The 26,985-nt window shown below is 39.2% G+C and overlaps 1 protein-coding gene across 1 annotated transcript; it reads right to left on the bottom strand.

Moving 5' to 3' along the window:
• Window positions 1-13,311: 13,311 nt before the first annotated feature.
• Window positions 13,312-20,236, bottom strand: MSTN (myostatin). Its single transcript, XM_005415977.2, has 3 exons — window positions 19,742-20,236; window positions 17,569-17,942; window positions 13,312-15,486 (listed from the first exon to the last, which is right to left on the bottom strand). The coding sequence occupies exons 1-3, from the start codon at window positions 20,112-20,114 to the stop codon at window positions 15,106-15,108; spliced, it is 1,128 nt and encodes a 375-aa protein (XP_005416034.1). The 5' UTR covers window positions 20,115-20,236; the 3' UTR covers window positions 13,312-15,105.
• Window positions 20,237-26,985: the final 6,749 nt, after the last annotated feature.

Here is a 26,985-nt window from a genome sequence, read left to right as displayed (position 1 = left end):
CTCAAGCCTGATTCAAACTTCAAGAACAATTGTGATAGTAAAAACAAGAAGAGGGATTAATGACTGTTAGCAGAAGTAAGACCATCCTTTGCCTTCATGCCTGTACTTGGAATGATGGCTTGTGTAAGTTACTGAGGAGTAAGATCAGCAGCAGCAGACAATCCTCAGGGATGAGGTTTCTGTTGGAAGGGGCAGCTAAGAGAAGTTTGCTTATGTATGTTTGGTGTAGGTCAGCAGAAGGGTGGCTTCAAAGGCCTTCAAGGAAATGTTTACACATATCAGGGGTTCTTTGAATCACAAAAGATTGGGTTTGCATGGTCTTGGTAGTGGGGGTGCTGCAGTGTCCTTCTCTGATTTGACTGGTGATAAATTCAACTCATTTCCTCAAGTCCTGTCTGTTTTGCCTATGATGGCAATGGGGGAGTGATCTTTTCCTGCCTTTCAGATGATGAACCTTTAATTATATTTTGTATTACATTTTGTATTCTCTGTCCAGATGAGGAGGGGAGTGATAGAGCAGATTTGGTGGGCACCTGGCATCCAGCGAGGATCAACCCACTGTGCTGATGCAGGAAAGAGTTTTTGAGGGTTCGCTGTCGTTGACAAAGCAAAGACCTAAGACTGTAGGAGGGTATTGAAGCAGGCATAAAGCAAAGTCTTGCATGAATGTATTTAATCAGATGTAGAGTCAAGGTAATGATGAATAATGCCTAAATGCATTTGTAAACAGGTGCAAAACACTTTTCCCCTGCCTGGAGAGCTGCCACTGTCATCTGATAGCTTAATATTTCAGCTAGAACTACAGCTGAAAGGCAATGGTATTGAGTGGTTTTCATTATCCATTCAGTGTGGTTGAAATGAACATAGCCATGTAGAATAAGGCTAAAATAAACTCATCAAACAGACTTTACAAAAAGCTTTAAAAAACTTAATTTTTTTTTCCTTTGTAAATAATGTGTATTTGTGGAAAACCCTCTAAAGAGCTCTGGGCTGCTGAATGAGTTTTCAGGTAATATTTTTAAACCTGCTTAAAACTCTGAGCTACAGCTATAAAAGGCTTTACTTACCCCTGAATTTGTAGCTTCTGCTGCTTTTCCCATGTGCCAAGTGGAGTTTGGGAGTGGGTCACTCACCAGAGCAGTGTGGCAGCAGCTCATGATTGTATTGTGGTATTGCTCTTACTGCACTGGGACTCTGGTGAAGATGCTGCATTAACTTTCAGCAGAGGTGATGCCCCTAATATAGGACAGATAGGGACAGTTGCTAGACTAAAGCTAATTATAAAATTAGCAATAATTTGTTTCAAAACTGCACTTCTTGGCTTCGCTAGGTTCATGCTAAAGGTGTTCAATTTTGGTGAGATCATCATGTTGACTTGAGTTTTTGGGGTTTTTTTTACTTCCTTACATTCAGAGCGTCTGTTTTTATGATTGAGCATGTATAAGCCTTATACAAACCTGCACAGCAGAGATTGTGAAATTCCTGAGGCTAGAAGAAAAGCAAGAACATCTCTGGCTAACTGAGGATGATTTTAAATTCAGTATAGCTTCCATAAGCAAACATGAATACAACCACTTGGTTTAAACATCTAAGAGATGTTCTTAATAATAAATATTTTTTCTAGCCTTGGACTTTTGGACCTGGGAAACAGATGACTTTTCAAGTACTAAATATATAATGTAGTTCATCTTTCCACCCATGTTTTTAGTTTCTTAGCTGTTTCTAAGTATTTGGTTCAACATGTAATGATGTGAACAAATGAAATATAAACATCATCTTTAGAGGGCAGGATGTTATCTTGCGTTGTCTGAGTTGTGTTTCTGCTTGAATAGTAGAATGTCAGTCTGAGAAAGCAGGATATCAAAATACAACTAACCAATTATCCAGGTATTTAAAAAGCTGTACTTAATTTTGTAAAGCCAAACTTGTCAAAAAATCTTATGTTAATAACAGATAATTTATTACCTTGGAAAATCCGTTCTGTATTTTAAATAGGATTACCACTGGATTCAGGAGGATGAAAACCACTGTTGAAATGTATCAGATTATTCATGGCCCATAGGGGAACTGTGCACCATGGAAAAGCAGGTGTCTCCTTTCATGAGGAAGGCTTCCCATTACAGGAATAGGATTCAGAAGAACACAGCAATCTTTGGAGAATCTTTAAACTCTGCTTCCTACCCCTTTACAGGTTTTGAACAAACTTTAGGAAGGATGAGGGAAAATTGTGTTTACTGGAGTTTTGTACTTACATAGCAGAATTGCATTCTCTTTGAAGTAATTTTATTTTGGGAAGCTGCTTCTTTCTGCTGGTGACTTAAAAACTGATGTAGTGTAGTTTGATTTCGTTTTTTACTGTAACTTTTTCATTATGTGCAGAGTGTAGTAAAAACCATGCAAACTTCTTTCAAGTTAACTATATTCAAATAATGTCAGTAGGTATTACATGAAGAAAAGCTAAAAGCAGTAGATCACTGTTGAGTGTCTATCAGTGCTCAGCATAAGACAAACTGTGTGTCTTTGTGGAAAGGCAAGAATTACCAAACACTGCATGAAGGCTAAGAAGCTGGCAACTGTCCAAAAACATGCCTGACTGCTCTTAGAGTGGGTCATGGTGGGTGGTGGTGTGTTATCCATCCTTGTCCCATCAAGGGATGATTCATAATTGCTAGATATTCTTCCCTTTCTTCTGTGTGTTATGTTTGAAAGGAATAATTCTTCCAGAATTAATATATGCCTTTCTTAAAAACTATTTTCCATGTGCAGAGGTTATTCTGGAATGGCTCTCTGATAATATTTTACACTGAAGAAGTGTTAGCAATCTGTCTTCTTGATGAGTAGCACCAATTCTCTGCCATTGGGAAGTCACCTGCCGTGGTGTTCTTGAAGCAATGAGTTGGTTTTTTATCACCTGATAGGTTTTTAGCTCTAGGGATGAAAATTGAATTTCCAGTTGAATATAGGGTGGTAATCACCTGGTGACAAAGAGCTCCAGAGAAATGGACAGATTGGAAAATGTCTGGTGCTCTGTGCTATGAGATTAGGTGTTGAAGCATTCTTGTGAGGTGATGTGAAGTCTCTGAGGAAACACTGTGGCAGCTTTTTATCCAAATCACAGAGGAGTGTTCAGAAACAGAGCAGATCCCGGGGAAACCTTTGCAGTGCTATATTCATGGTAGATGTAGCACTTGAAGGTACAGAACTGGGCTTGTCCCTGCCATGATTTATTTCAGGTTGCTTGTTTGGACCTTGGACTTGCACAGCTGGGGTCTCCACTGTGCACTGATGCATTGGCTCTACAGAATAGTTTAGCTGTGGTAAACTAAAATTATGGTGGAGGGAGGAGGAAAAAATATTTTAGGGTGTTTCAGTTTCCTACTGCTTTTGAAGTCAGTTCACCTTCTGGAATAGTACTTTCAAAAGCAAACTGTATTTCCATTACTAGTGTATCCTCACTGAAAGGCTTAAAATATTCTAAACTTCTCATTCAGTAGGAAATTTCTTTTTTTCTCAAAGGCATTTGGTGGTGTAGGATCTTTCTGCTATAGGAGTGTGCACATTCAGTAAGGACTCTAATTTAATCCAGGAGTATAAATGTAGTCAAAGCTCCCAAATCTAATATATGCTCTAAGTAGTGCATATTAGGAATTGGAGATATTAAATAATATTTATATCTCTAGAATTTTCCATAATCTGACTGTGTTGCATACCTGTGGTGGGTTTACCCTGGCTGGATGCTGGATGCCCATCAAATTCACTCTGTCCCCTCATCTGGACAGGGGAGAGAGAAAATATAATAAAAGGCTCATGGGTTGGCCATGAGGGCAGGGAGATCTCACAGCTATTAGAGTCACGGGCAAAACAGGATTTGATGAAACTAGTTGAATTTATCACCAATCAAATCACAATATGGTAATGAGAAATTAAAACAGATCCTAAAAGCACCTTTCCTCTGCCATCCCTTCTTCACAGGCTCAATCCTAAAAGCACCTTTCCTCTGCCATCCCTTCTTCACAGGCTCAACTTCCGTCCCAGTTTTCTCTGCCTTTTTCCCCCACAGTTCAGGGGGGTGAGCAATGAGGCGTGCAGTTAGTTCATCACATTACTCAGAAAAATACTGGGTGTGTTACTTGAAATTGCAGGAAGATGAGGCTGTTTGTGTCCCCCCCAGTGTCACAGTCAACCCAAGAGCAAGTCTGGAGCATGGATTAGCTTCTAACCCGCCTTTCACCATTCTATGGTCATGGTAGTTTTAAATGTTTTTATAATTTAGTCTTGAAGGTAGACTTTTGCATAGTTTTGTTTTAGGAGATAACTGGGAATTGAAGTGTGAATTAGGGTAACACAAAGGTTGGCTGCTTCAGATTGCATAACTCTACTGATGGGATTAAGAACAGCTATCATAGCCAGAAGTACATTTCCAGATCTCAGCATTTCATACTGGGTTTCTTGAAAAGAGGAATGGAAAAATCTTTCAGGGACTGTACCATTAGTGTAAGATTGTCCTAATTTCATTGTGAAGTCTTCAGCTGGATATAGAAGCTCTTTTACGCTTCAATTTTTCATTAAGGTTATTTTTGTTAGTTCCATCTTCTGATTGGTGGTGTGTATTTGTATTTATAATATGCATTTAGGGAGGATGGACTTTCTGGTTAAGTAATTTAAAAATATTATATACATGAATCAAAATCTGTATATCTAATATTTTTTGTTTTCAATGGGGAATTATTAGATTAACTGCTGATAAAGGAATTAATATTGTTAAATCATCAGTGCTTTTTTTTAAAATTATGTTTCTGTTTCTTTGTATGTTATTTCATGTGGCTCTACTGCAATTACTACAAGCCATGAAGTTTGCTTTTAGCATCTGGCAACAGTGTGGGGGTTTTGAGCAGTGGCATAGGAGACAACAGGGCATCCCTTTGTGAGAGTACATGTGTATCCCAGTCTGTGGCAGTCAGAGTTCATGCTCACAATGATATGAAAAATATATTTTTGAAATACACAGCTAATGATGGTTTTGATTTAGGAGTAATCATTCTGCTATATAATAGACAGTTTTGGTGCAAATGTTAGTTGTAAGGGACAAACACATGGTAGAATTTTCTTCCAATCTTTATTTCAATTGATGTGTCTTTCTCATTTCTTCATTTGTGTAGCATTAGTTCTGGTAACAGGAACATGGGGTTGTTGTGCTGCCCTTTTTTAGAGCTAGCCTGCCCTGTCCTGCTGAGTGAGGCCATGCATTAGCTGAGAAAAATCTGCTGTACTTCCCAAGGGTGCCAGGTCAACAGCCTCATGATAGGGTCACTTTGTGCATTGAACAACACAGGAGTAAAACTGTCAGAATTTTGTAGTCTTAAGTGTAATTTACTATAAATTATAGCCTGCTCTGTTGAACTCTCAAGTAGTAATGAAACTATGGAATAATGCTGAAGTCAAAGCTGTGTGTTAAAGGCACTTTCTCACCTAAAGGTTTATTCACGGTCAGATTGTCCTTTAAACACAAGTATGTGAGATATAAAAAAGCATTCCAAATGTCCAACTAAAAATTTTCCTCTGAGCAGCCAAATTCCACTGTCTTCCCAACACTGAGAGTGGAACTTCTTTGTTGTTAACAGGTATAGCCAAAGGAAAAGGGGCTAAGACATACACAAAAAATCCGACCAGAAATCTAGGCTCCTGGTTTCTGAATAGCAGTCCAAATCAATGTTTGTGTGTTTCTATCTGTTTGCTCATGTGGGTTTCCTGGTATTCCCAAAAAATTCCTGGGATAAAATACATCTATTTTAATAATATCTGAAGTTAAAGCAAACCATCACAATGGCAATATTCTCTTACATTCTTTCCACATATATAAAGATTGCTTGAGTATTTTAGCACAACTGAAACCTGGTATTTAAGACTTTTGTCTCACTTGTAAAATAATGGTCATGAAATTCAGATTCCAGTCCAGGATTTTCTTATTGAGTCCAAGGGTTTTTATTCATTATTTCCCTGTTTGGTTAAATATGACCATCTGGGCAGAGGGGAAAAAAAAGAATTTTTCTGTGACTTGTTTTAGTAATAATGCCAATAATTCTTCCAAATATGCTGGTCAAGTATTATTGGAAAATGTTCAATATGTTTTAAAAATCATTAAAGAATGTAATTATTTTTACCAAAAAAATTACATCACCTTCTTTATTGTCTGAAGTCCACACAGCTCACAGAGTTGGGGTGCATGTTGGGAGTCTCATGATCTCCACCACTGAAGAATGATGAGAGAAGATTTCAAAATTAATTGCAAAGCATGAAAATAATATTCCTCCTCCGCCCTGGTGAATGAGGCTATGCCATTCTCCCATCACTCCAAGAACTATCTAATTATTTATCCATGTTAGGTGGTAGTACTTTATCAGGAGAGTTCTCCCATAGCTTGAGAGTGCATTCATCCAGAAGAAAAGAAATACAGAATTTAGAAGGCTTCCCCATACTTAAAAAACCCTAAACAAAGAGAAAAGCAAACAGAAACGTATTTCTCTATGGAATACAAGTTTAAAGTGAGATGCTTCAGTGTAGTAGGAGAACCAGTGGAACAGGAGCTTTTCAGATTCAGTAAACATTGACTTTCCTGTCATCATGGTGGCAATAATCAAAAATATTGGCAATTCAAGGTGCCCGATTCGAATGTCCATGTTGATGCCACAGAACCTTATTTTTGCCAAAACTTTCCCTGTTATTCTGCCTCCCTCATTTCCTTTGCCCCTGCTGTGTCAGTCACAGAATCACAGAATGGCTTGGGTTGGGACAGAACAGTTACCCTGAGTCATCACGTTCTTACTGACGCATGAGTAGCAGTGCCAATGAAAAGTCTCTTGTCCCAACCATCTTCCAGAAATCTCTAGGGTTGCTGGTGCCCTGCTGCATTGCCTTTCCTGCAGGTGCTGAGGGGTGGTTAAAGTTCCCATGTTAACCTGGAATTGTGAAGTTTCATCTCGTTCTTTAAAGGAGGCTTACTGATTTCCTGGTTAGATGTTCCATGACAGATACCCATGATGTCTCCCTTGATGGGGACATCAGTTTGATCCAGTGGCTCTGCAAATGCCTGGAAAATCCCAATTCCTCCTGCCTGTTTATTTCTGTGTATGACTTTGTGTTTTGGCACTTCTTCTTGTGAAAATGCAGTGCCAGGTATAGCTACAAGAACTCAGTCTCATGTGGCACAGCATTTCACCCTCCCTGTGGAAGGGAATCATGGGCAGGATCTAATATGGATAGCTTCCAAATTGTGGTATAAGCAAGCTGTGGGTGAGCTGCAGACGTTGGTGTTTGCTGTAAGCTGGTGGAGAATGTGTTGCTAAATCTCTGAGTGAGATCCATGGCAACGCTGCCAAGGAACAATTGGCTTCCAAACCAGAATTAGGGTCCGTGGGAGCGGATCTGGAAAAGCCTCATGAAGGCTGCGTGGCCAAAACTGAGTAATTGCATTTTGTTGTAACTAAGCTCCTTCTTAATCACAGTCAAGAGAAATTTGTGGAACCAATTTTCAGTTGTTTTTCAGCTGAAGACCTGAAGCTCAGCCATGTCCAACCCAAACAGTGGGTGCTGAGGGTTGCACTGTGCCTTCTATAGACACAATTTTTATTTTATCCATGAGGATTGTCATTCATGTTCACATGGTAGTAGCAATTACTACAGCTCTGTTCAGATGAGGTCTTGTACAAGTGCAGTGGGTGTAAAGAAGTGAGCAGTCAAGGACAGCTACAGGTTTCTGAAGCATTTTGTTAAGGCCAGTAGTCTTCACATGAGTACATTGATAAAAGCAAGGCATTAGGGGTATCACTGTGATGAAAAGAAAGTTGTGGTAAAAGGCCCCACTTGCTGTAGGATCCATTTCCAGAGCAATACCCTGCTAAAATAATGATTAAGATGGAAAAACGCTTATTTGATAAAATACCTTTTCTAGTTTTTTAAAATGTTCCTAAGACTGTAATTTTAAAATATAAATCACTAAATTAATCCCTAAGGGGATAGTGAGCTTTGGGCTTATAATTTTGTGATAACTAGAGCTTGTGTTTAGGTCTGTGTTACTTGATAAGAAAAGTTGGGACAGTTGTTTGGGAACAAGAAGAGTAAGATGCTCTTAGAAAGCAGAGGAGAGTTCTGTGCTTTAGTAGTATTCCCAGGTTTGGTAAGGTATTGGAGAACTGAAAATACAGCAGTACAAGAAATTGTACAGCAATACAAAATAATAAATAAGTTACAAGCTATTAAAAAAAAACAAGACAAGTATGCTGAGACTATTTCAGAGATAACACAGTGGCCTCAAAAGAGAATATTTTGAGTAGCTACCTTTTCTATCTCCTTAGGCAAATGGTGTAACTGTAAATGGGATGGTAGCAAAACCCAGGTTAAATAAATATTATTAGTTTGAGTTATCAAGTGTGTTAGTGACTGTTGATACATGGTGTTGTGAGGACTCAGGTCTGTGCGATCTCACTGCAGGTCAGAGTATAAAAGTCTGATGCTGCAACTGCATGCCATGATACGATGAGAGGAACACTTCTGCCTTGGGGAAAAGCCCAGTTTTAGGATGCTCTTAGAATAAGTCCTTTCTAGAAGGAAAAGACTCAATTATGATAAAGTTATGCTGCTGTTTGTCAGAATAACCCATGTTCTTTGGCACCTCTGGGCACACAGTGATCATGAGTGGAATCCTGTGAGATTTGTTGTCCCACCCCACGGCTGGTGAGCAGCACAAGCAAGTGGAGAGCTCTGGCCAGTCAGCAGCACGTGGAGGTAGGTGTCACCTACAGCAGAGAAGCCATGGGCATTTTGCCCTGGACCAGCACCTAGGCTGAGCTTTCCCACATGACAGCAGCATACAGTAGGCAGCTGAGCTCAGCCTGAAGGCATGTGTTTGACGTGCCTCCCGCTCCTCCGACCACCTGGCGCTGCAACCTGATGCCATAATGCGTGACAGCCAGGTGTTTGCTCTGCTGCTTCGGGGATGGCAGCGTTGCCGGGTTTGAGGGATAACAACGGGGGAAATGATGCGGAAAATGTTAGTAGGAGAGATGATTGCTGTTTGGAATCAGAATAAACCTCCTCTTCAAATGCACAGATGCTAAAGAGGAAAGAAAATCTTTGCTCTTCATGCTGTTGTGTAGGGTGCTTAAGAATGCTTAATTGGATACCACAAAGTGCCCTGAAATAATGCTCAAACTCCCTGATAGTATGGCTTGGTTGGAAGGTAATTGCTCCTCTCCTAGGTGAAAAACTAATAAGGATTTCTGCAGAAAGAGTGCATGAATCATGAACCTTAACTGCAAGCTATTAGCCAAGCTATGAGTAACTATATTTTGGATAGCTGCATATTCAAATTATGATGCAACAGATTATACTTAAGTTAGATTTGCTGTGAAATATCTTTTAATTTTGGCAAAGAGCAGACCTTTTCATATTAAGCATTCTTAAGATAGAGGAAGTAAAAGTTTAGCAAATGCCTTCAGTATCATCCTGGATTTGGGAAGATAAAATCTTTCTTGCTGCCTTGGTTACATCCCTTAAATTATTTAACTGCTTTAAATTTCACTTTTTATATTGTACTCAGTTCCTTGAAGTGCATAGAAGCAGACCACTGTTAGCACATGTCTGCTTTACAATGACTATTACACCTTACATGGTTTCAGTATATTGTCCTGTTTGTGTTGCAGCTGTCTCCCAAACTGCTTTTTTTTTAGTTTAATGGAAGCTGTCTACCGAGTAATGCTTCCATAATGCTTTCCCAGGTATTTCTCCATTACCATCATAACCTTTAAGTGCTTCTGGTAATTTTAAAGGTGAAACATGGAACATAATGCCCAAACCAAGCATTTTTATTCTTTCCTAACCAGAGTTGCTAACAAGATCTCACCCAAGGCCATACAGGAGTAACACCCATACTAAGGCACTGCTGAGCCAGGGCTTGTTCCTCTGCCTTTCCACAGGTGGGATTCATTCAAGGTGAATGCTTTCAGCTCTTGAGGAATTTCTTGTACAGATGTAGTATGATAAATATAATGGAAAAGCTACAGGTTTGAAATCTAACTTGGTTATTGACTTGTAGGTGAAAGGCATTTCTATGGGGAGAAATTGCAACAGCTTTTAGGACCACTGACTACTTTTGATTCATGATTAGATTTAGAGCACAGAGTCTCTAAGAGCACAAGTTCAAGATCACAAGCTGACTCATGCACACTAAGCTATTTTGTATTTTCTGAAAGCGCTGTTTTGAAAGCATGTACAATGTGAGAGTTATGTCCACTTGTAAAGAAGGGAACAGTTTTTCCTGTAGCCTCAGAGAGCCTTAGTGCCTAAGGCTGGTGAGAATTAGCCAGACTTACTTACACTCAAAATGCTGCAAGGCTTGTTGCTGATCTTGACGCCTCATCTACACAGGGCTTCAATACTTGTTCTCATCTATATTCTGAAGCAATAAAAACAGGCAGTTTTTTTGTTTTACAGTCACTGTAGTAGTTCTTCATCCCTCAAATTCACTGTCTAGCCACCAAAGAGAATAATTCTGTTTAATTTATCAATGCACCTAGTAATTAATTGGAGTCATTCCTTGTTAAATGAGCAGTACATTTGCACTTCTCCGTTTCCTTTTTTGTTTTGCAAGATTGCTACAACAGATGTTAGCATTATCACTTTTTTTTTTTTTTTGAGATTATTTAGAAGTGGCCTGGCCAAGAGTGAACAGAACTGTACTTCTTGCCTATTCAAATTCAGAAATTGGCCTGCAGCCCTAACTTTTTCCTTTGGATTTTGTCAGCGCTTTTATAAACTGAATGGGAGAATTGGAGCTTTAGTGTTTCCAGAGTTTGTTAACATTTAATTTTTATGGATTCAAACATGTTACACTTGCATTTCGAGCCAGAGTTGTAGTCTTACTTCTTGCAGGGGAAGACTTGACAGAAAAGCAGAAGCAGCTGCATTACTGGTTTCATTGCTGGTATTAAATCAATGTATAGATACCTGCTTGCTGCAGTTAACATTGTTGGGAGGAGGCTCAAGTGGAAGCACAGGGCTAACTTGAGTCAGTTAAAACACATCCCTAAGGTTCTTCCTGACAATTTTGCTGAGTTACATAGGTACAGCATTGTTTGTAAAGCTTCTAGCTTGTGCCTCCCATAATGTACTGTTTCCTAAGTTAATTTTTTTTATTGAAAGCTATTAACTTTATAAGTTGAGGTGGGATATTTTGGTTTTTAAGTTTGTCCATCCAGTGCTTCAGATTATAATAACCTGCTTTGTTATACTGCAGCTTTAACAAAATCTATCTGCCTGGATTGAGCTGTCCAAACCTAATCTCAAGCAGATTTATTTTTTGAGACATTTAGCCAAAATAGGTCATTCACATCCAAGGTCTGATTACATAAGAAACTACACAAAAAAGCCCTCAAAAACCCCCAATTGCCCAATGAACAACCACAAACCCCAAACCTAGACTCCACAGAATTGAGGAAAAGCTACCTAAAGCTATGAATGGATTTGGGCTTTAGTTCTTCCTTTGAAATCTCCTCATATTTAGCAAAACAGTCCATCTGTGAAAAATTGCAGTGCATTTATGCTTAGTGGTGATGACTTCTGTGTTCAGCTGTTCAATTCCCCACAGGCTCTGTTGAGCGCATTGGAAAGTTTCTCCTCTAACCACAGCTTCCAGCAGGAGCAGGATGCACTGGATCTGCTTAAGGGACAGGAGGGGAGTACTGCAGGGGGCTGTTCCCCCTCCAAAAGGGGCTGTAGGGCAAAAGTCTGGGGTGGGATGGGATGGGAGATGCTGTGTGAAATGGGAGGGGAATTGCTACTCGAGTTGCAGTGTAACTGAAGCTGGGTAGGAGGTAGGGGTCAAACAGCCCTGGAAAAGGACTGGCTCATGTTAGGAGGGAAAGGGCTGGGAGTAGAGCCAAGAGGAAGAACTGGAGCAGTATAGAGATGAGGAACTGCCCTGTTGCAGGTGTGCACGTGCATCTTGGGGCACTTGGACACTGCCTTGAAAAGCTGGACTCTACCTGGTTCATTCTCGTTGGGATTCTTAGGATGCCGGGTAAGGAAATGATGCTGTTCCTCACACATCATCCCTCACTGGATATTTTCATTATTCTGAATACACAGCTTAACAGTGAGTTTTGAGAGCTGTACAAAGTATTCGCAAATGCTGCTGAAGTCTCTCAGACCTGAGCCTTGCAAATAAAAGGATGTAACAATAAGAACAGAAGTAATCATTGACATCTTAAATTGATTGCCAATAAACACATTGATAATGAACTATTCAGCAGCTAAAATCAAGATCAAAGCCCACAGCATGTTCCATGAGTAGCCAGTTATCTGTAAGGTCAATATTAAATCACAGGAGCCATAATTGCTCTATGATCATTTCAAGTTTGGCAAAATATAAAAGATGCATACTGCATAAAATTTACATGGAATAAAATTTGTCTGAGTGTCAAGATGGGGTGCTGGTTGGAATAGATGCTTCTTGGAATTCATACTGCTTATTTTCTGGCTTTAATTTTGCTTTCATTGATTGCAGGGATAAAAATTCCATCACTTTTGTACTGCCTTTGTGCAGGGTACAGTTATTACCAGGCAACCAATGATGTCGCTTGTGTGGAGGTACATGAATTTGCATTAGCTTTACCTATCATGAGTAAAAACAATCCTGCAGGTGTTGTAACTGGACTTTGGTGCAGACTGGGAATATGTTTTGTTCCCTATCTGCAAAATCCATGCTGATGTATCACTGCAGCTGTTGCTATATGAACTGGCCCAATTAAAGCAGTGAATGTTTAGCTACAGGGTATATGGAAGTTAATTGGAAGTCTCTGAATGGTTTAAGAGCCTCATGCAAGGAGATGCTATTGATAGTTCACATGAGCAAGATGGCACTGCTTGGTGCCTGAATGTCACGAGTTAAAAGTCAGAGGGCAAAAGGTTGGTCTCCATTAAAGCCAGTGGAAGTTTTGCCATTGACTTCAACATACAAAGGATTTCTCCCTTAATTCTGTAACTTTGTTTAGGAGAGGAATTGTGTTGTACTTCTAATTCTTGTGGCTTCACTGAGAGTCTGTATTCCAAAAGCTTTCAGATTTTTTATTTAGTCTGATGGTGTTTTGTGGGAAACTAAATTGAAAGTGTATTTAAGGGCCCCAGGGACCTGGTCTGGTGAACTGTATCGGGAGAAGCTGAACATCTGCTTGATGCCTGGACACAGCTTTAGCAGAACTCCTAATCATTCAAAAAAAAATTGCAGAAAATCTGTTTGCTTTTAACTTTCAAACCTCATCACTCAAACTTTAAGTTTTAATGTCCTTACATACAAATTTTTTAAAAAAGTAAAAAAGAAAGAAATCAATACAAAATATTTACCACCGAGGCAGAAAATATATAAAAGAGGAAGGGAAGAAAATCAAGCACTTTTGCAATTTTAGGGTGGTTTTACACAAAGGAAAATTCAAAACTGATTTCTGAAATATAACAAAAACGTGCATCATACTAACATGAAGATGTTTTAACAGTGATTGTGTTGTCTCAACAAACACCTGGTTTATCAGTTCTATTTCACATGTGAAATAAAATGGACTTTATAGTAAATAGATATTTTTAATTTCAATTAACAATTTTTTACTATAAGGAAAATGTACAGAATTTGTGTGGAAATCCATGTACTATGTTTACTCAAATACAGAAAATACTTTGCTGCAAACTTTTAAATATAATAAAATGCATTTAATAGCAATCTTTTGTGATATCATTATTATTTATGAACATAACATTCAAAATATGGAAATTCAGTTGTGGATCAAAATGACCATAAAAACAGTAACCCAAAGAACCTTATAAACATGTCAACAGCCATCATTTATTCTAGATGGCTCATACCAATGTAAAAAACATATAAAATGTAGAATAATTCTCAACATATGGTTTACTTTGTTGCATTGTTCCTACATATTATTTGTGTTAAAATCCAGAAAATTTATTATGAAGAGAATATTGGGGTTTGTTTATTAAACTAAAGTACAGGTTAAAGCCATTCTTTTCTTTGTGATGAACATATACCAACAGTGATTAAAAAATAAACATTTATTTACAAAATATTGATGCATACATATTACACAAGTCAGTTATACCAAAGTGGTTTTTAAACAATATCTGTAGCAACCAACTATTTGCATTGGTTTACCATAGTGCAAATGGTAATGTTGCAAAGGCAGGTTAAAATGTGGGATTGCAATTTGAATCTTGATTTCTCTGCTGCCTTCTGTTTTTCTATGTCTAGAAAACTATTCCTTTTCATTTAAAAAATATCTATTTCTTGAGAATGTTGAATAGTGTACCTGAGGATAGGGCAAATTCATTATTAAGCCTAAATTCCTTCACTTATATAACTATCTTTCTATTTACTCAGCCTGCTTACGTAGCACCATTGCCATTGATTACTAACATACTAATGAGAAAAAGGAATGGAAACATGCTAAATACACTATGCCATCCCTAATTTCAGGGTTTGTCCATTTATGTGGAATTTCATCTGATACATTTCACAAGTCTGCACTATATATTCAAGTGTTTAAGGATGATTCTGGTGGTATTGTGTAGTGGTGTATATGTTACCAGTATATATGTTCCTGTAAATATGATATTAAGTGAAGCTGCGAAGAAAGGAACCTAAAAGCCTGCTCCTTCTGTCCTCAGGTGAGAAGGAGCTTGCTTTTATTACCAATGTGTACTGAAACCTGCGTATAAATTTGCATCCAAATGACTGAATATTGATTCCCTCATAATGCAAGAACTTTGTGGATTAAATCCGGTGATTTTGCTTGTAGCTTTTCTCTTTTACTGGCTCACAAGCAGTCATCAGGTAATTACATTGTCCTTTAGTTCATGTTCTGTAACTGCTGCTGGTAGCACGCAGGAGGTCAGCAATGCCTCGTGTACGTAACTTCACAGTTTGAGAGACTGGTGAGGGGGTATAACTTTTTCTATTTTTTCTTTTTTTCCTTTTTTTTTTTTTTTTTTTAATTTTTTCTTTTGGTAGCTTCCACGACGTGTGAAACGGTGGATCCAGCGAGGATCTCATGAGCACCCGCAGCGATCTACAACCATGGCTGGTATCTTGCCGTAGATGATTTGTTCTTTGCCGTTGAAGTACAGCATGTTGATGGGGGACATCTTGGTGGGCGTGCAGCAAGGGCCTGCTGAGCCCCTGGGGTTGGCTTGGTGCACCAGGTGGGTGTGCGGGTACTTTTGTAAAAACACAAATTCACATTCTCCGGAGCAGTAGTTGGCTTTGTATCGTTTAGGAGCGATAATCCAATCCCAGCCGAAAGCTTCAAAATCCACCGTCAGCGGGTAGCGGCAACACCGGGATTCTGTCGAGTGCTCATCACAGTCGAGACCAAAATCTCTGCGGGACCGTTTTGGTGTGTCTGCAACTCTGACCTCTAAAAATGGGTTCTGTGAGAAGAGGAGAAGCAATTGGAATAATTTCTGAGGTAAGCCCAAGTTCACTAAAAACACGCAAATATTTCGGATGTATATGTTTCAGATTAATATTCTGAAATTATGTTTGCAAACAAAACTTGACCTGCAATTCTGTTATAGTTCTCTCTGCATTTCCCTGCCATTTCTCTACAAAGAGCTTTAATACCTATTTGTCCCTGAAATCACCACTGCCTCAGTGCTAACATTCTTTAACTGCTATGAGAACATTTCAGAAATTTGGAGAAATCTGGATTTTTACTTTTGAAATGGATTTTTTTTAGTTTGTTTTAAAGTCCATAATAAGAGCTTTTGTGAGTCCTTCTGAAATTCCCTTCATTAAAATAATTTTGAATTCAGGCTTTCTGGATATTGAGCAAAGTTTTTTGTCCAGACCAAGGAGGACAAAAGTTCCTCCTCTATTGCTGCCATGCTTGAATGACTCTATGACTGAATGAATTTGAAGGGGCAGCTAAATATTTTGACTCCTAGAAGAGTCCTGTGGCCAGGAATGTACTTTTGGCAAATCCCTGAGCCACATGCCTCCTATGGAAGGTGTGTTTCCACAGTCACCAACTGGAACTAGAAGGAAATTGCAACCTCCACAATTGCGACTTTGAAAAAGTTCCCAAAGTTGCTGCCTTCCACACACTGATTTCTGCCCTGTGTGTTGGTTTGGCACTGATGGGGCCATCCCATGGAGACCATTCCTCAGGAATGACAGCCCAGTTAACTTTATTACACAGGTTTCCCTCTCGAGCTGTTTCCCTGCAAGCTGTGGAGCTGCTGGAAGTGCCCTTTCCAAAGCTAAATTATATGGGGAGGTGTTTGGTGAGAGGAGCACCCCTGTATTGGGAGCTGCTGGAGAGGAGCTGGGGGGAAGAAAGATTTCCTCTCCCATTATCAGCTGTGCCTCTAACCCTGCTCTGCCACTGAAATGTTTATTTTTAGATTATGATAGCCATGGGTTATCTGTATGTATCATCATTTGAATGGATGGAGGTGGTGAGGACATTCCTGATCATGATATCCAGCTGGCCTGTTTCAAATACAGATCCACATTTATATTGGATGTATAATTAAGATATCTCAGAGTTTTTCTTTTAAACACTTTTAAATTATATTACACTGCTGTGAAGTTAAATGTTGCATAAATATGGTTGGACACCATGGTCTTCTCCAACCTAAATATTTCTATGTTTCTGTGATCAACAGATTCATCTACTACATAGAAGTAAAAGAAGAATAATATTCTTCATACCTTATGCAAAAGTTGGTTGTGAGAAGTATAGAAATTTGTACAGGTTGTAGATGATTAGTGATTTACAGAAACAAATAGCTGGGGAAATTCTGTAGTTTCACTTCAGGTTTATTTCAGGTCTACTTGTATGTGCATTTCAGATTTAATTTGTTCATCTGTTCTTATAAAAACAAACCAGTTACTTTGTGCACTTTCTTATCATCATGACTCGATTATTTTGTATAAAGCAGAATTTCTCTATTCAGAGACTTCTGATAGGTAGAATGATGCACTCTACCAAATACTGAAAGGTAAATTATTTAACATTATGAAGATGATCTGTTCTCATCTTCATAAAGAGGCAATTTTTGTTGTTGCTAATAGAAAATATATGCATAGAGAGTATGTAGGAACTCCCTTGCCTCTCAGCAATATTGGAGGCATCTTTCCTAACCAGTGAAAGACTCTGAAGACTTTTCTTTAACTTTATGTGAAATAGCTGCTTATCAAGCAGTATTTGCTTCAAAGTTGAAAACAATGTTACTTTGATAGCATCATCTATCAGTAATTGCCAAAACCTTTTCTAGTTAATGCCTTGCAATGTCTCTCTGAAATACTGCAATTTCTCTCCATTTTTTAGATAGGGAAACAGAGGCAGAGGAAAGCTATTGATTTTTGGCATGATCAGAGAGCAAAGAATGAAAGAATTGGATACACAGAACTTTTATCTTCCATTCCCTAAACAATGCATCCATTTTATCCTTAAACCAGAGCTTAAATGTTTTTCAATGTAATGGGATTTTTCTAAATAGACTTACCAATCCATCTTCCCCCGGTCCTGGGAAAGTTACAGCGAGATTCCGTCCGTTCTCATCAAAAGCTTTTATTTCGATGCCTAAATTGGATTCAGGCTGTTTGAGCCAATTTTGCAAGACTGTCTTCACATCGATACTCTGCCAAATACCGGTGCCTGGGTTCATGTCAAGTTTCAAAGATCGAATTCCAGTATATCTTGTGCCATCTTTCATGGGCTTAATAAGTCTCAGGATCTGCACAAACACCGTTGTAGGTTTTTGGACTTGCCTCAAGTATATCCACAATTGTGCCTTTACTACTTTGTTATATTGTATTTTAGAGCTAAACTTAAAGAAGCAACATTTTGGTTTTCCCTCCATTTGTACAAGAAAATCAGCTATAAATGAATGGAAAGAACAGATTACTGAACAGGGAACAAGAGAAAATGCATATATAAACCTGACTTTTTTTCAGACTGTATAGAAAATATTACAATATGTTATAAAGATTTAACTTAATTCATTTTCTATGGTTTACACTCTACAGCAACTTTAGTGGATGTCAACAAAATTACTCTATTACCTACTACCAGTTCACTTCTGCTGGTCACCTCCTGAGGACCTTCATAAAGCATGCAGAATAGCAACTTTGCATAAGCTGACTCAACATGTGTGTGGTGATCCAGCTATTTCTAATTTACTCCAAAGCCTCAGCCTGCTGCAGCTTATACAGCCCTGGGCAAACTGCACAAACACATTTCTTTTCTCAGTGGGAAGAAAATAATTGAGGGGATTAATATAAGGATCATTTTGTTTTCATTTGAATAATATTAGAGGAAAGTCACGTGCAGTGCTGCGTTCCTCCTTCCTGTAGCCTACGATGCAGCTGTCATACCTAGTCATGGCAAGATCTTTCCATGCCAGGATAAAATGGGTAGTACTAATCCTAAATGGTGCAGGACTTTAACATTCATAAATCTCATCACTTAAGATACCTGTCTCTTTAGTGCATTTAAAATAGCTCAAGGGCTTTATATAAGTAGGAAATGAACTCAGAGCAGTGAAATACGATGACTTTTCTTCAGTCACAGTTTTAATCAAACTGCTACGCAGTTTGATTAAAAATACTTATAAACCTTTGAACATAAAATTCTGGAATAAAAATGCAGGCAGACCTCAGCTTTGTTATAAGGCTGCAGTAAAATAATGCTATTAAGTGCTTATCTTAATAATTATTAAGTTGAAAAATTTCACTGAGAAATTTATTTTTTCATCTGTGAGTTCATTTTTAGCTGGTGAGAGCAGCAGATATTATTCTAGTCTGCATATCATAATGATATCCGTAACTGCTAACATGCCTTATATGTCCTGTCATATTTTTCCTTTTTGACATCATATTCATGTGTTATTTAAAAAAACAGCTGCTATAGTCGAATACTTTAGCTGATGAAGAACACAAGATACTACAGTATTAGCTGTGCAAAAGATACTTGATAGGAGGCATAGCAGATGTTTAGCACTCAGAAGATAACTCAGAATCTGCTCATTCAGTAAATGCCTTCATTCTTCCTTGGCACGATTACATGAGCTGATTGCTATAGCACGGACATTTTTACATTTAATCTGTTACACACATATTTGCTTTAAATATATAGTTTTAACTCTGAGGGTGGGTGGTGCTAGTTTATGGGATCAGCAGAGGCAAGAATTTAACTCTCTGCTTGCACTTGCTGTAGCATGTTGCAGTTAGATAGGTATAATGCTCTAAGCTGCATTTCTTTGATTTCTATTCCTTCTAAAAATATTGGCCAGCGAAACCTCCCTCACAAAAATTTAGTTTTCTTGTTATCTGCACTTGTACTTTATATTTGCGAGAGGAAATGCCCCGAGTGCTGCAGATAACGAAGTTGACTGAACTGCAGATCTCCCTTTGCTTTCTAAAGCAATGGGCAAATCCTAAGTGCTACAGGGCACACACATTATAAGGAGCTGAAAACCGAACAGTAAAACAAAGGATCGCCACACAGTCATCCGAACCTGGCTCAAATTCTTTAGAAATAATGCTCTCCTCCCTCCCTCCAGCAGACTTTAGCCAGCAGCCTGTTGGGAGAGCCTGAGGAGGAGTTGCGTGGCTCTACAGCAGGGAGACAACTCTCTCGGAGGGGCAGTGGGAGGCGAAAGAAGCGGGGTTACTTACACTCTGTAGGCATTGTGATAATCGTTTCGGTGGTGGCATGATAGTCATCATCTTCCAAAGAGCCATCGCTACTGTCATCTCTCTGCACATCATACTGATCAATCAGTTCCTGCAGTGGAGGAGCCTTGGGTAAAAGTTGTTTAATAACATCCCTGCTAATGTTAGGAGCTTGTTCCAGACGCAGTTTGCTGAGGATTTGAATTTTTATGGCTTCTATTCTGGAAGATTTTGTATTCTGTCTCCACGTACAAGCATTGCACAGTCCGTCCTTTTCAGCGTTCTCTGTGGGCTGACTACTGTCATCAAGAGCCACCGGATCAACTGCAATCAGCATGAACAGGTAAATAGAAGCATAGAGCACTAGCTTTTGCATGATCTCACATTCAGTGCAGCACTTTTGCCTTCTTTTTTTTTCCCCCTCCCCCTTTCCCTTTCAGTACTAAACAGATCCGTGAAAGCAAATGCAATCTGAGAGACAGCTTGCCACACTGGTGTACCTTATATATTCCAAGGGGGCTTTTTATACTCCAACTTTGATTAGGCTCATGTCGTCAAACCCGACGATTGGTTGCTGTCCCAACAATGAATCTGGCTGTCAGAGGGTAAAGCCCTGTCGATCACAAGTCACTAGACAGCGTTTAGTTACAGTCAAGGGTGAACTGATTTATCTGGGTACTTCGCAGAGGATATGCCTTCACATTCTGAAAGGATATATTTCCAAGTATTGTGGGCAGCAGTACTGAAAGACAGCACTGTCATTCTTAAATATTATACCAACTGTATACTTGTACTATGAATCAAGAGAAACCTTGCTCTAAACTTGCTCTAGGCTTCTACCAATCTTTCTGACTTGAAAGTTTGTTCTATTTACAAGAAAATCCTGAGAGGTTACTTTTAACAGGCAGGAAAATTATACTTCAGAAATTGATTGCAATGAATACTAATTTATGTTGTTCAACAACTGATGCATATTCAGCAGTTCCTATTTTAGAAAACCTTACTGGGTTTTCCTAGACACTAACTAAAGCAGTATTGGAGGTTTTGTGCATATCTGACACTATGCAAATGCCTTATTTGTTTACCCCTTTGGCATACACAAAAATCCACAGAACAAATCCTTTACTGAATTAACAGTCAGTAATGAAAAATGAGACCGTCCCCTCCTCATGCTGTCACCAGAATTCTGGGCAGTAAATTAAGTATCTTTAGTAGCAAAGGTATTTTTAAGGAATATCTTTAGCTACTCACTCTAATATTACACAGGAGTAGTTTGACTTGCTTTTTTTGTTAATAGTGAAAGCATTAGAAGACTTAAAATATTTAAATATGTACTGGTTATTTATCTTCTTTTTCCATGTAACCTTTTATTTCTCTTCAAAATGTCTCTGTATTATGCCAGCTTAAGTGATATCTCTGCTTTATTACTTTCTACTCAAATACTTAGAAATTCTTATGTCCTGCTTATATGTTAAAGAATACAGTTTTAATATGCTTTCTGCCTAAGAGACATATCTGTATGTGATGGCATAGGTTATGGCTTATAAAATCTTACATTTTATCTTAAAATCCAAGTTAGTTCACATTTGATGAGCTGTTAGCAATAATTATGGAATTCACACTTAGTGAGGGGGGTGAGGGGGTTACTGCTCAACCCAGGCTGCATGTCACAGCAAACAGAAACCCTGGAACTGGTATGTATTGTATATATTTGAATATTTGGAATCTGTGTATTACAGCAAAGGGAAATCCTGGAATTTCATGCAATATACCAAAGTTTGCCTAAGTTAGGACTGAATTTTCAATTTCTTACAGAGTTTCTTTTCCCATTCTGAGTACTCCTAAAAATATGTCAGACACGGGGTTTTGCATGTGTTCATATAGGAAGAATGTTGGTATAAGTAAAGATGTGGACAGAACTCTCAAAAAAATTTTTTTTTTCCGCCAGGTCATTCATATTCTTTTTGTATCACCTCTCCAGGGCATGCACATTTACTGTATACCACAGAGCCTAATATTCAGCTCATAACTAGTGACATAAATTATAAGTATTCAATTGAAATTGGTCGTCCTGCCCTGATGTAAAGTTGGTGCAAGTGACAGATGTGTCATGCTCACACATTCCAGGCATATAGCTTTAGGGTCAGACCCTGATATTCTGATTTTAACCAAAACCCATGTTTAAAGCAAGCAATTTGCTGCCTTAGCTCCTGAGCATTTGGTTTTTACACAGAAACGAGGCAGCTACTTTCAGCATGTGGTAGCACAAATGGGCCATGGTTCACTGGAACAAGAAACTGCCTGCCATGCTTGTAACGTCTTTAAAACGGACTCTTTGTGCATTTCAAGTGATAGAAATGTGTTTTTTTAAAAGATGCATAGGATGATTTACAGTAAGAATCTTTCTGAAAAGCACCGACCTGTTAGTGAATTTTGGGGGGATTTAAGTTGGGGGTTGTTTACTATTTCTACAGTTAATGTCTGAATAAAATTATTTTTAATTATTTCTTTATTTTAAACTAAACCATATGGCTATAGAAGGGAATCTACCCCAAGTGGAAAGTTCAACAGGTACCAGGTTTCACACCAGAAACAGTTTAAGATAATGATCCATCAATAATGATGGAAATAATGATGCAGCCATTGATATGAAAGTAATTCAGTGTTCTGGCAGACCATGGCTATAAAAACATGGCTAAAAACCTCTCTTGCCCTTCTCGTGAGGGAGAGGGCCAAGAGAGGTGCTGAGCAAAGCAGTGCCTCAGCACTGTGACTGACCCTCTTGGCCTGTGCTCTGCAGCCACACTGGGACCTCGCCTGCTCCTTCTCCTGCCAGTCCTCCTGCTCTGGCTGGCCAGCATGAAAATGCAGAGCTTCGAGGTTCTTTTCCCAATCTTCTGCAGAAAGTCCATTAATCTGCAATCAAGAGTCCCTTTGCTCCTTTCTGTGCAGCATTTAGTTATGGCTGCAGGGCCAGGGCCCTCTCCTGTTGGCCCAAATCCCCAGGGAACACAGAGCAAGGGCTCAGGTGACACGTGGTGGCAAACAGACCCTGCTGAGCACTGCTGTTTAGGAGGCAGCAATAGCAGCTGGAGTGGTGACACAAGGACTGGAGGTGACAAAAGCACCCCAGAATTCACCAGCAGCTGCATAACAGAGAGCAATATTTCCATTTCCCTCATAAAATGCATTTCATATGTACTGTGAATAACTGTAGGCTGTTAGTAGAATATTTTTCATCTTTTCTGGTTGCTGGCTTATCCTTTTTTTTTCCTCTGAAACTGCAAGAATTTAAGAGAGCACAAAGAGTTGCACTTGATCAGGAGCTATCGAAGGATCTAATTTATTTGATAATAATAATAGAATATGTGATTTATCTTTCTGTCTGACTAGCAGAAAGTGGTTTGTAGTGGTTTTGGAAAAACTGCAATGACTGCAAGTGATGAAAAGTGATGACTACAGAAGCAGGTGATAGAAGAGAAAAAAAAATAAGTGATGAAGAGACCAGGTAAAAGTTGTTCTAAAATTTATTAGGCAAAAAAAAAAATTTAAAAAACCCCAACAACAAAACCCTAAGATATTTCACTAGCAAAACTAGAGTTAAAAATGAAATGCACATCTTACTGAACTTTATGGCATTTTAATATTATCTTTGGGATTTGTGTCATTCTACCCATTGTGCCTGCCAATAGTGAATAGTATTCCCAATCCTGACTATGCGAAGATCATGGCTCAGGCCCCCAAAATCAAGCACTGCAAGAATGTTCCTTTGAAAAAGAAAAAGGCATACATCTGTCTACCTGGCAACTTCTCCTCTACTTTCCCCATTCCACCATGAGCTTTTGGAAAACCTTAAAAAAAAAGTTTTAAAAAAACGTTGAAAAAAAGGGAAAAGAAACCAAACCCACCCCTACAATTTGATAAAGAGGTTTCAAAGACATGCTGTAACTGCAAGTTATGTGGAAAAACAGTGACTGTGCAGAGGAAAAGGAGATTACTAATGGCCTCCCTGAGGAGAAGGCAAGCAGAGCCCAAGCATTACCCATCCTTTTTGGCAAGCTCTCGTTAGGCAGGGAGCTCGTGCTCCCCCAGCAGCGCTCAGCACGCCGCTCGCTCGCCCTGAGCATCCGCAGCCTGTCACCCCTGCCCAGCCAGCAGCGCCCAGGGACGGCCAGCTGAGAGCTCTGCTTGTTTTGGGGGAGGACCAAACGGACATGGAAGGCAACCAGGACATTTCTGAGAAAAGGGAGAGTTACAGGAGTATGAAGGAGCTGCTTTCCTGGCAGGGGAGGAAAGGGACATGGGTTATAACCCTGCCAGTAACTGGACAACTTCATCCTGCTGAGGGCTACATTTTCAAATACTTCCTTACAGCCTGCAGGACCAGAAATTCACTTTTCTTTATTCTGTTGTTTAAGTTAAATGAGATAGTTCTCATAATTGATTCACCTCAGAAGGCAGAACTGGAAGAAACAAAGCAGGTGTTGCAAAATGCACTGTTAATCTGTGATTGCTATTTACGTTGATGTCAAGTCCTACCTCTGAACCAGTTGGCTTCTCTCCCTGATTTGCTTATAAGGAAGAGATAACATTCAGCCTGAGCTGATGAGAAAGGTACTAATTGAGTAAGCTTTTCTTTCACTTTTGTCAGCACAAAGCCTAAATTCAAGAATAGCAAAATGAAATAGATAGAAAACTCCATTTTAAATCTTATTGGACTCATCTCTCTCTTTGCTGCTAAAAGCTGGAAATAATGTTTGTGCAGTTATTTTGTTTGGAACAGTTAAATTTGAATAGAAACATTCAGACATATCATAAAATATATTGGAGTTAGGGTGTTTCAAGTGCTTAACTGTGAGTCCAGTTCACCAGGTGATTTCTCTTAGCCTTCTGAATCACAAGATAAGTGCATTACTTTGAACCAAAACACAGATATAAGACCATGCCTATAAAACACTTAGAAAGAGCTCTTGCAATAACAAAATGCCTATGGAAACATCATCCCAATTACATTATGTAAATGCATCTACTGTAAGGCAAACACGGCCACTTTTAAACTTATTATCATGAACTAAAATATGAAAGCTGTAACTCATGTGAGTTCTTGCTCTGGAACAAATGGCCTGAAAGAGTTTGTCCTTTGCTAAATTTTTTTTCCCTAAAGAAGCAGGCAAACATAACCTTCTAAACATTCTGCTGTATCAGCTACTGGAAGTCAACTTCACAGATGTTGATGGTATGAATATTTAACTCCCTCAGTTACCAAGAAAGAAATCCACCTTGGTTTTACCGGTTCTGAGTTCTAGATATCCTATTTCACACAGGAGAAGAGCAGGTATGGCTCAGGGATGCCCAAGACATTCAGCAAATTGGGATTTTGAGTGGTCTCCCCTGAGGTGTACTTGGGTCTGTGGTTTGAGTACCAGGACAAAATGGCAGATGATTTCTTCCACTCAGAAGCTGTCAGCGTTGCACTGGTGAGTTCTGCCTGCTAAGGAGTGTCTCACAAGCTATGGTATGCAATTGTGCAATGGATAAAATGGGGGAAACAGGTAAAACCAGTGGCAAAGGGCTGCTGTGGCCATTCCAGCCCATGATGCACTTCTCAGGTTTGCCCAAGAGATGCTGCTGAATGTAGGCTTTGGGGAAGTTGTACAGGCTTACCTTCAGCTTCTGGCCATCTCCCTCCTCCCTGCCGCTTTAGTGTTGCCATGCATAATCGTGCCTGTGGAATTAGGCCAAAAATGTCCTGTTGCTTTTTCCTCTCCTGTGTGTTCCAGTACACTTTGCTCCAGAACCAACCTGATACAGTGGTTGAAATGAAACCTAGAAATAGATGGGGGAAGTACATTAAGTTCATTAAAAGCTTTTAAGGGAGAATGCAGTTATAGTGAAAGCTTCCAGTTTTTTTGAGTTCTTTTGTATTCAGGATTTTATTGTGCTTTCTTTACTATGGTGTCTATATATCTTATATCTTGTAAAAGAGCCCTGTCAAATATCTACTTAATTCTAAGTGTTCTGCCCTTCTTAAAGGATGCTGTCTTTTCTTTCTTTTCTTACAGTTGTAGGTTTTCTGCTTTTACCCAAAATTCCTGACATTCATTCTGACTTTCATCTTCAATGTCTTTTAAAATAGCTGTGTCAGCTGCTGCATCGCTGATGGGAAACCTTGGATTCCTCTCAAGCGTTGTTACCGTGCTTGGAGAGGTTTCACTTGTGCCTTTGCACAATCAAAGTGCTTGAAATACCACAATACTTTGTCTCAGCATCACTAGCTACAAGAATGCTTGTATTTTCTCGGAGGCACAGCTCTTCGGAGGGGATTTTCGCTGCAGGAGGTCAGTGATTTTGTGTGAGTGGCCTGTCCTCTGCTGGGTTCTTCTGGAACAGCAGCTCTGGGAAGCGAGGGCCGCTGCTCTAAAGTCTTTTTGCTTTTCCTGTTTCTTTTTCCTTTCTTTTTTTTCTTTTTTTTTTTCTTTCTTCCTTTTTTACTTTTTTAATACATAAGGGGTTTAAACTCTCTGATGTTCCCATCCTGGCTCTGATCACCTCACAGTTCCCTGGCTCATCTTTGTAGAGTTCAAGTGTGCTCCAGCACAGCCCATGTGTCCTGTAGCCACCAGCTCAGGACTCTCACTTGCATCCCAACCCTCTAACCCTGGCATGTCATCCCACAACTTGTCATGGCCAATCCTGAGGTTATCCCCTCTCCCTTCAAGTCTAGTTCAAAGCTCTGTCAATCAGCCCTGCTGGCTCATAAGACCTTTGAGGAAGGTGAATTCCATCAATAGGATGAAGTTATGGCAAAGTTAAGTTTCTTTCCTTTCTGCCATGTGCAGCTTCAGACACACTAGTCTGAGGCAAATGTCACTAGGATTGAATGAAAAGTAGTGGTAACATTCTCCAGGAAATCGAGCAACATTCAGATCTGCAGTCATCCAGGGAGGCCTTTGAATCTGGCATATTCATCAGCAAAGGTCAAATTTACAACTTAGAGCTGGCCTACCTGATTCAACCCTGGCATTAAAAATGCTGGTAATGTAAATTTTTAATAACCCTATAGAAAAAAATCAGCTATTTTCTTATGAAATATAACATATTACAAACATATAACCCTAAAAAGTCATTTAATGTCATAAGTGTATCGTGGGAAAAAGCAGGCACAAAAGGCTGAGGAAGCTGCTTCCTTTAAAGTAGACCCCAAAGAATCAGATCTTTATGAAAACCCCTGTACAAAATAATGCAGA

The sequence above is a fragment of the Geospiza fortis genome, unplaced genomic scaffold (genome assembly GCF_000277835.1).
Source record: "Geospiza fortis unplaced genomic scaffold, GeoFor_1.0 scaffold112, whole genome shotgun sequence".
In the NCBI taxonomy this organism is placed as follows: Eukaryota; Metazoa; Chordata; class Aves; order Passeriformes; family Thraupidae; genus Geospiza; species Geospiza fortis.
Note: the sequence above shows the minus strand (reverse complement) of the source record. Positions and strands in the feature narration are given on the sequence as shown.

Bases quoted from the DNA above. Each gene is read 5' to 3' on its own strand.
- MSTN (XM_005415977.2), bottom strand. From the start codon at position 20,114: ATGCAAAAGCTAGTGCTCTATGCTTCTATTTACCTGTTCATGCTGATT. The intron at 17,943-19,741 runs GTAAGTAACCCC...ATTCATTTATAG, and splicing joins TATCACAATGCCTACAGAGT to CTGATTTTCTTGTACAAATG. The intron at 15,487-17,568 runs GTAAGTCTATTT...CTCTTCTCACAG, and splicing joins GACCGGGGGAAGATGGATTG to AACCCATTTTTAGAGGTCAG.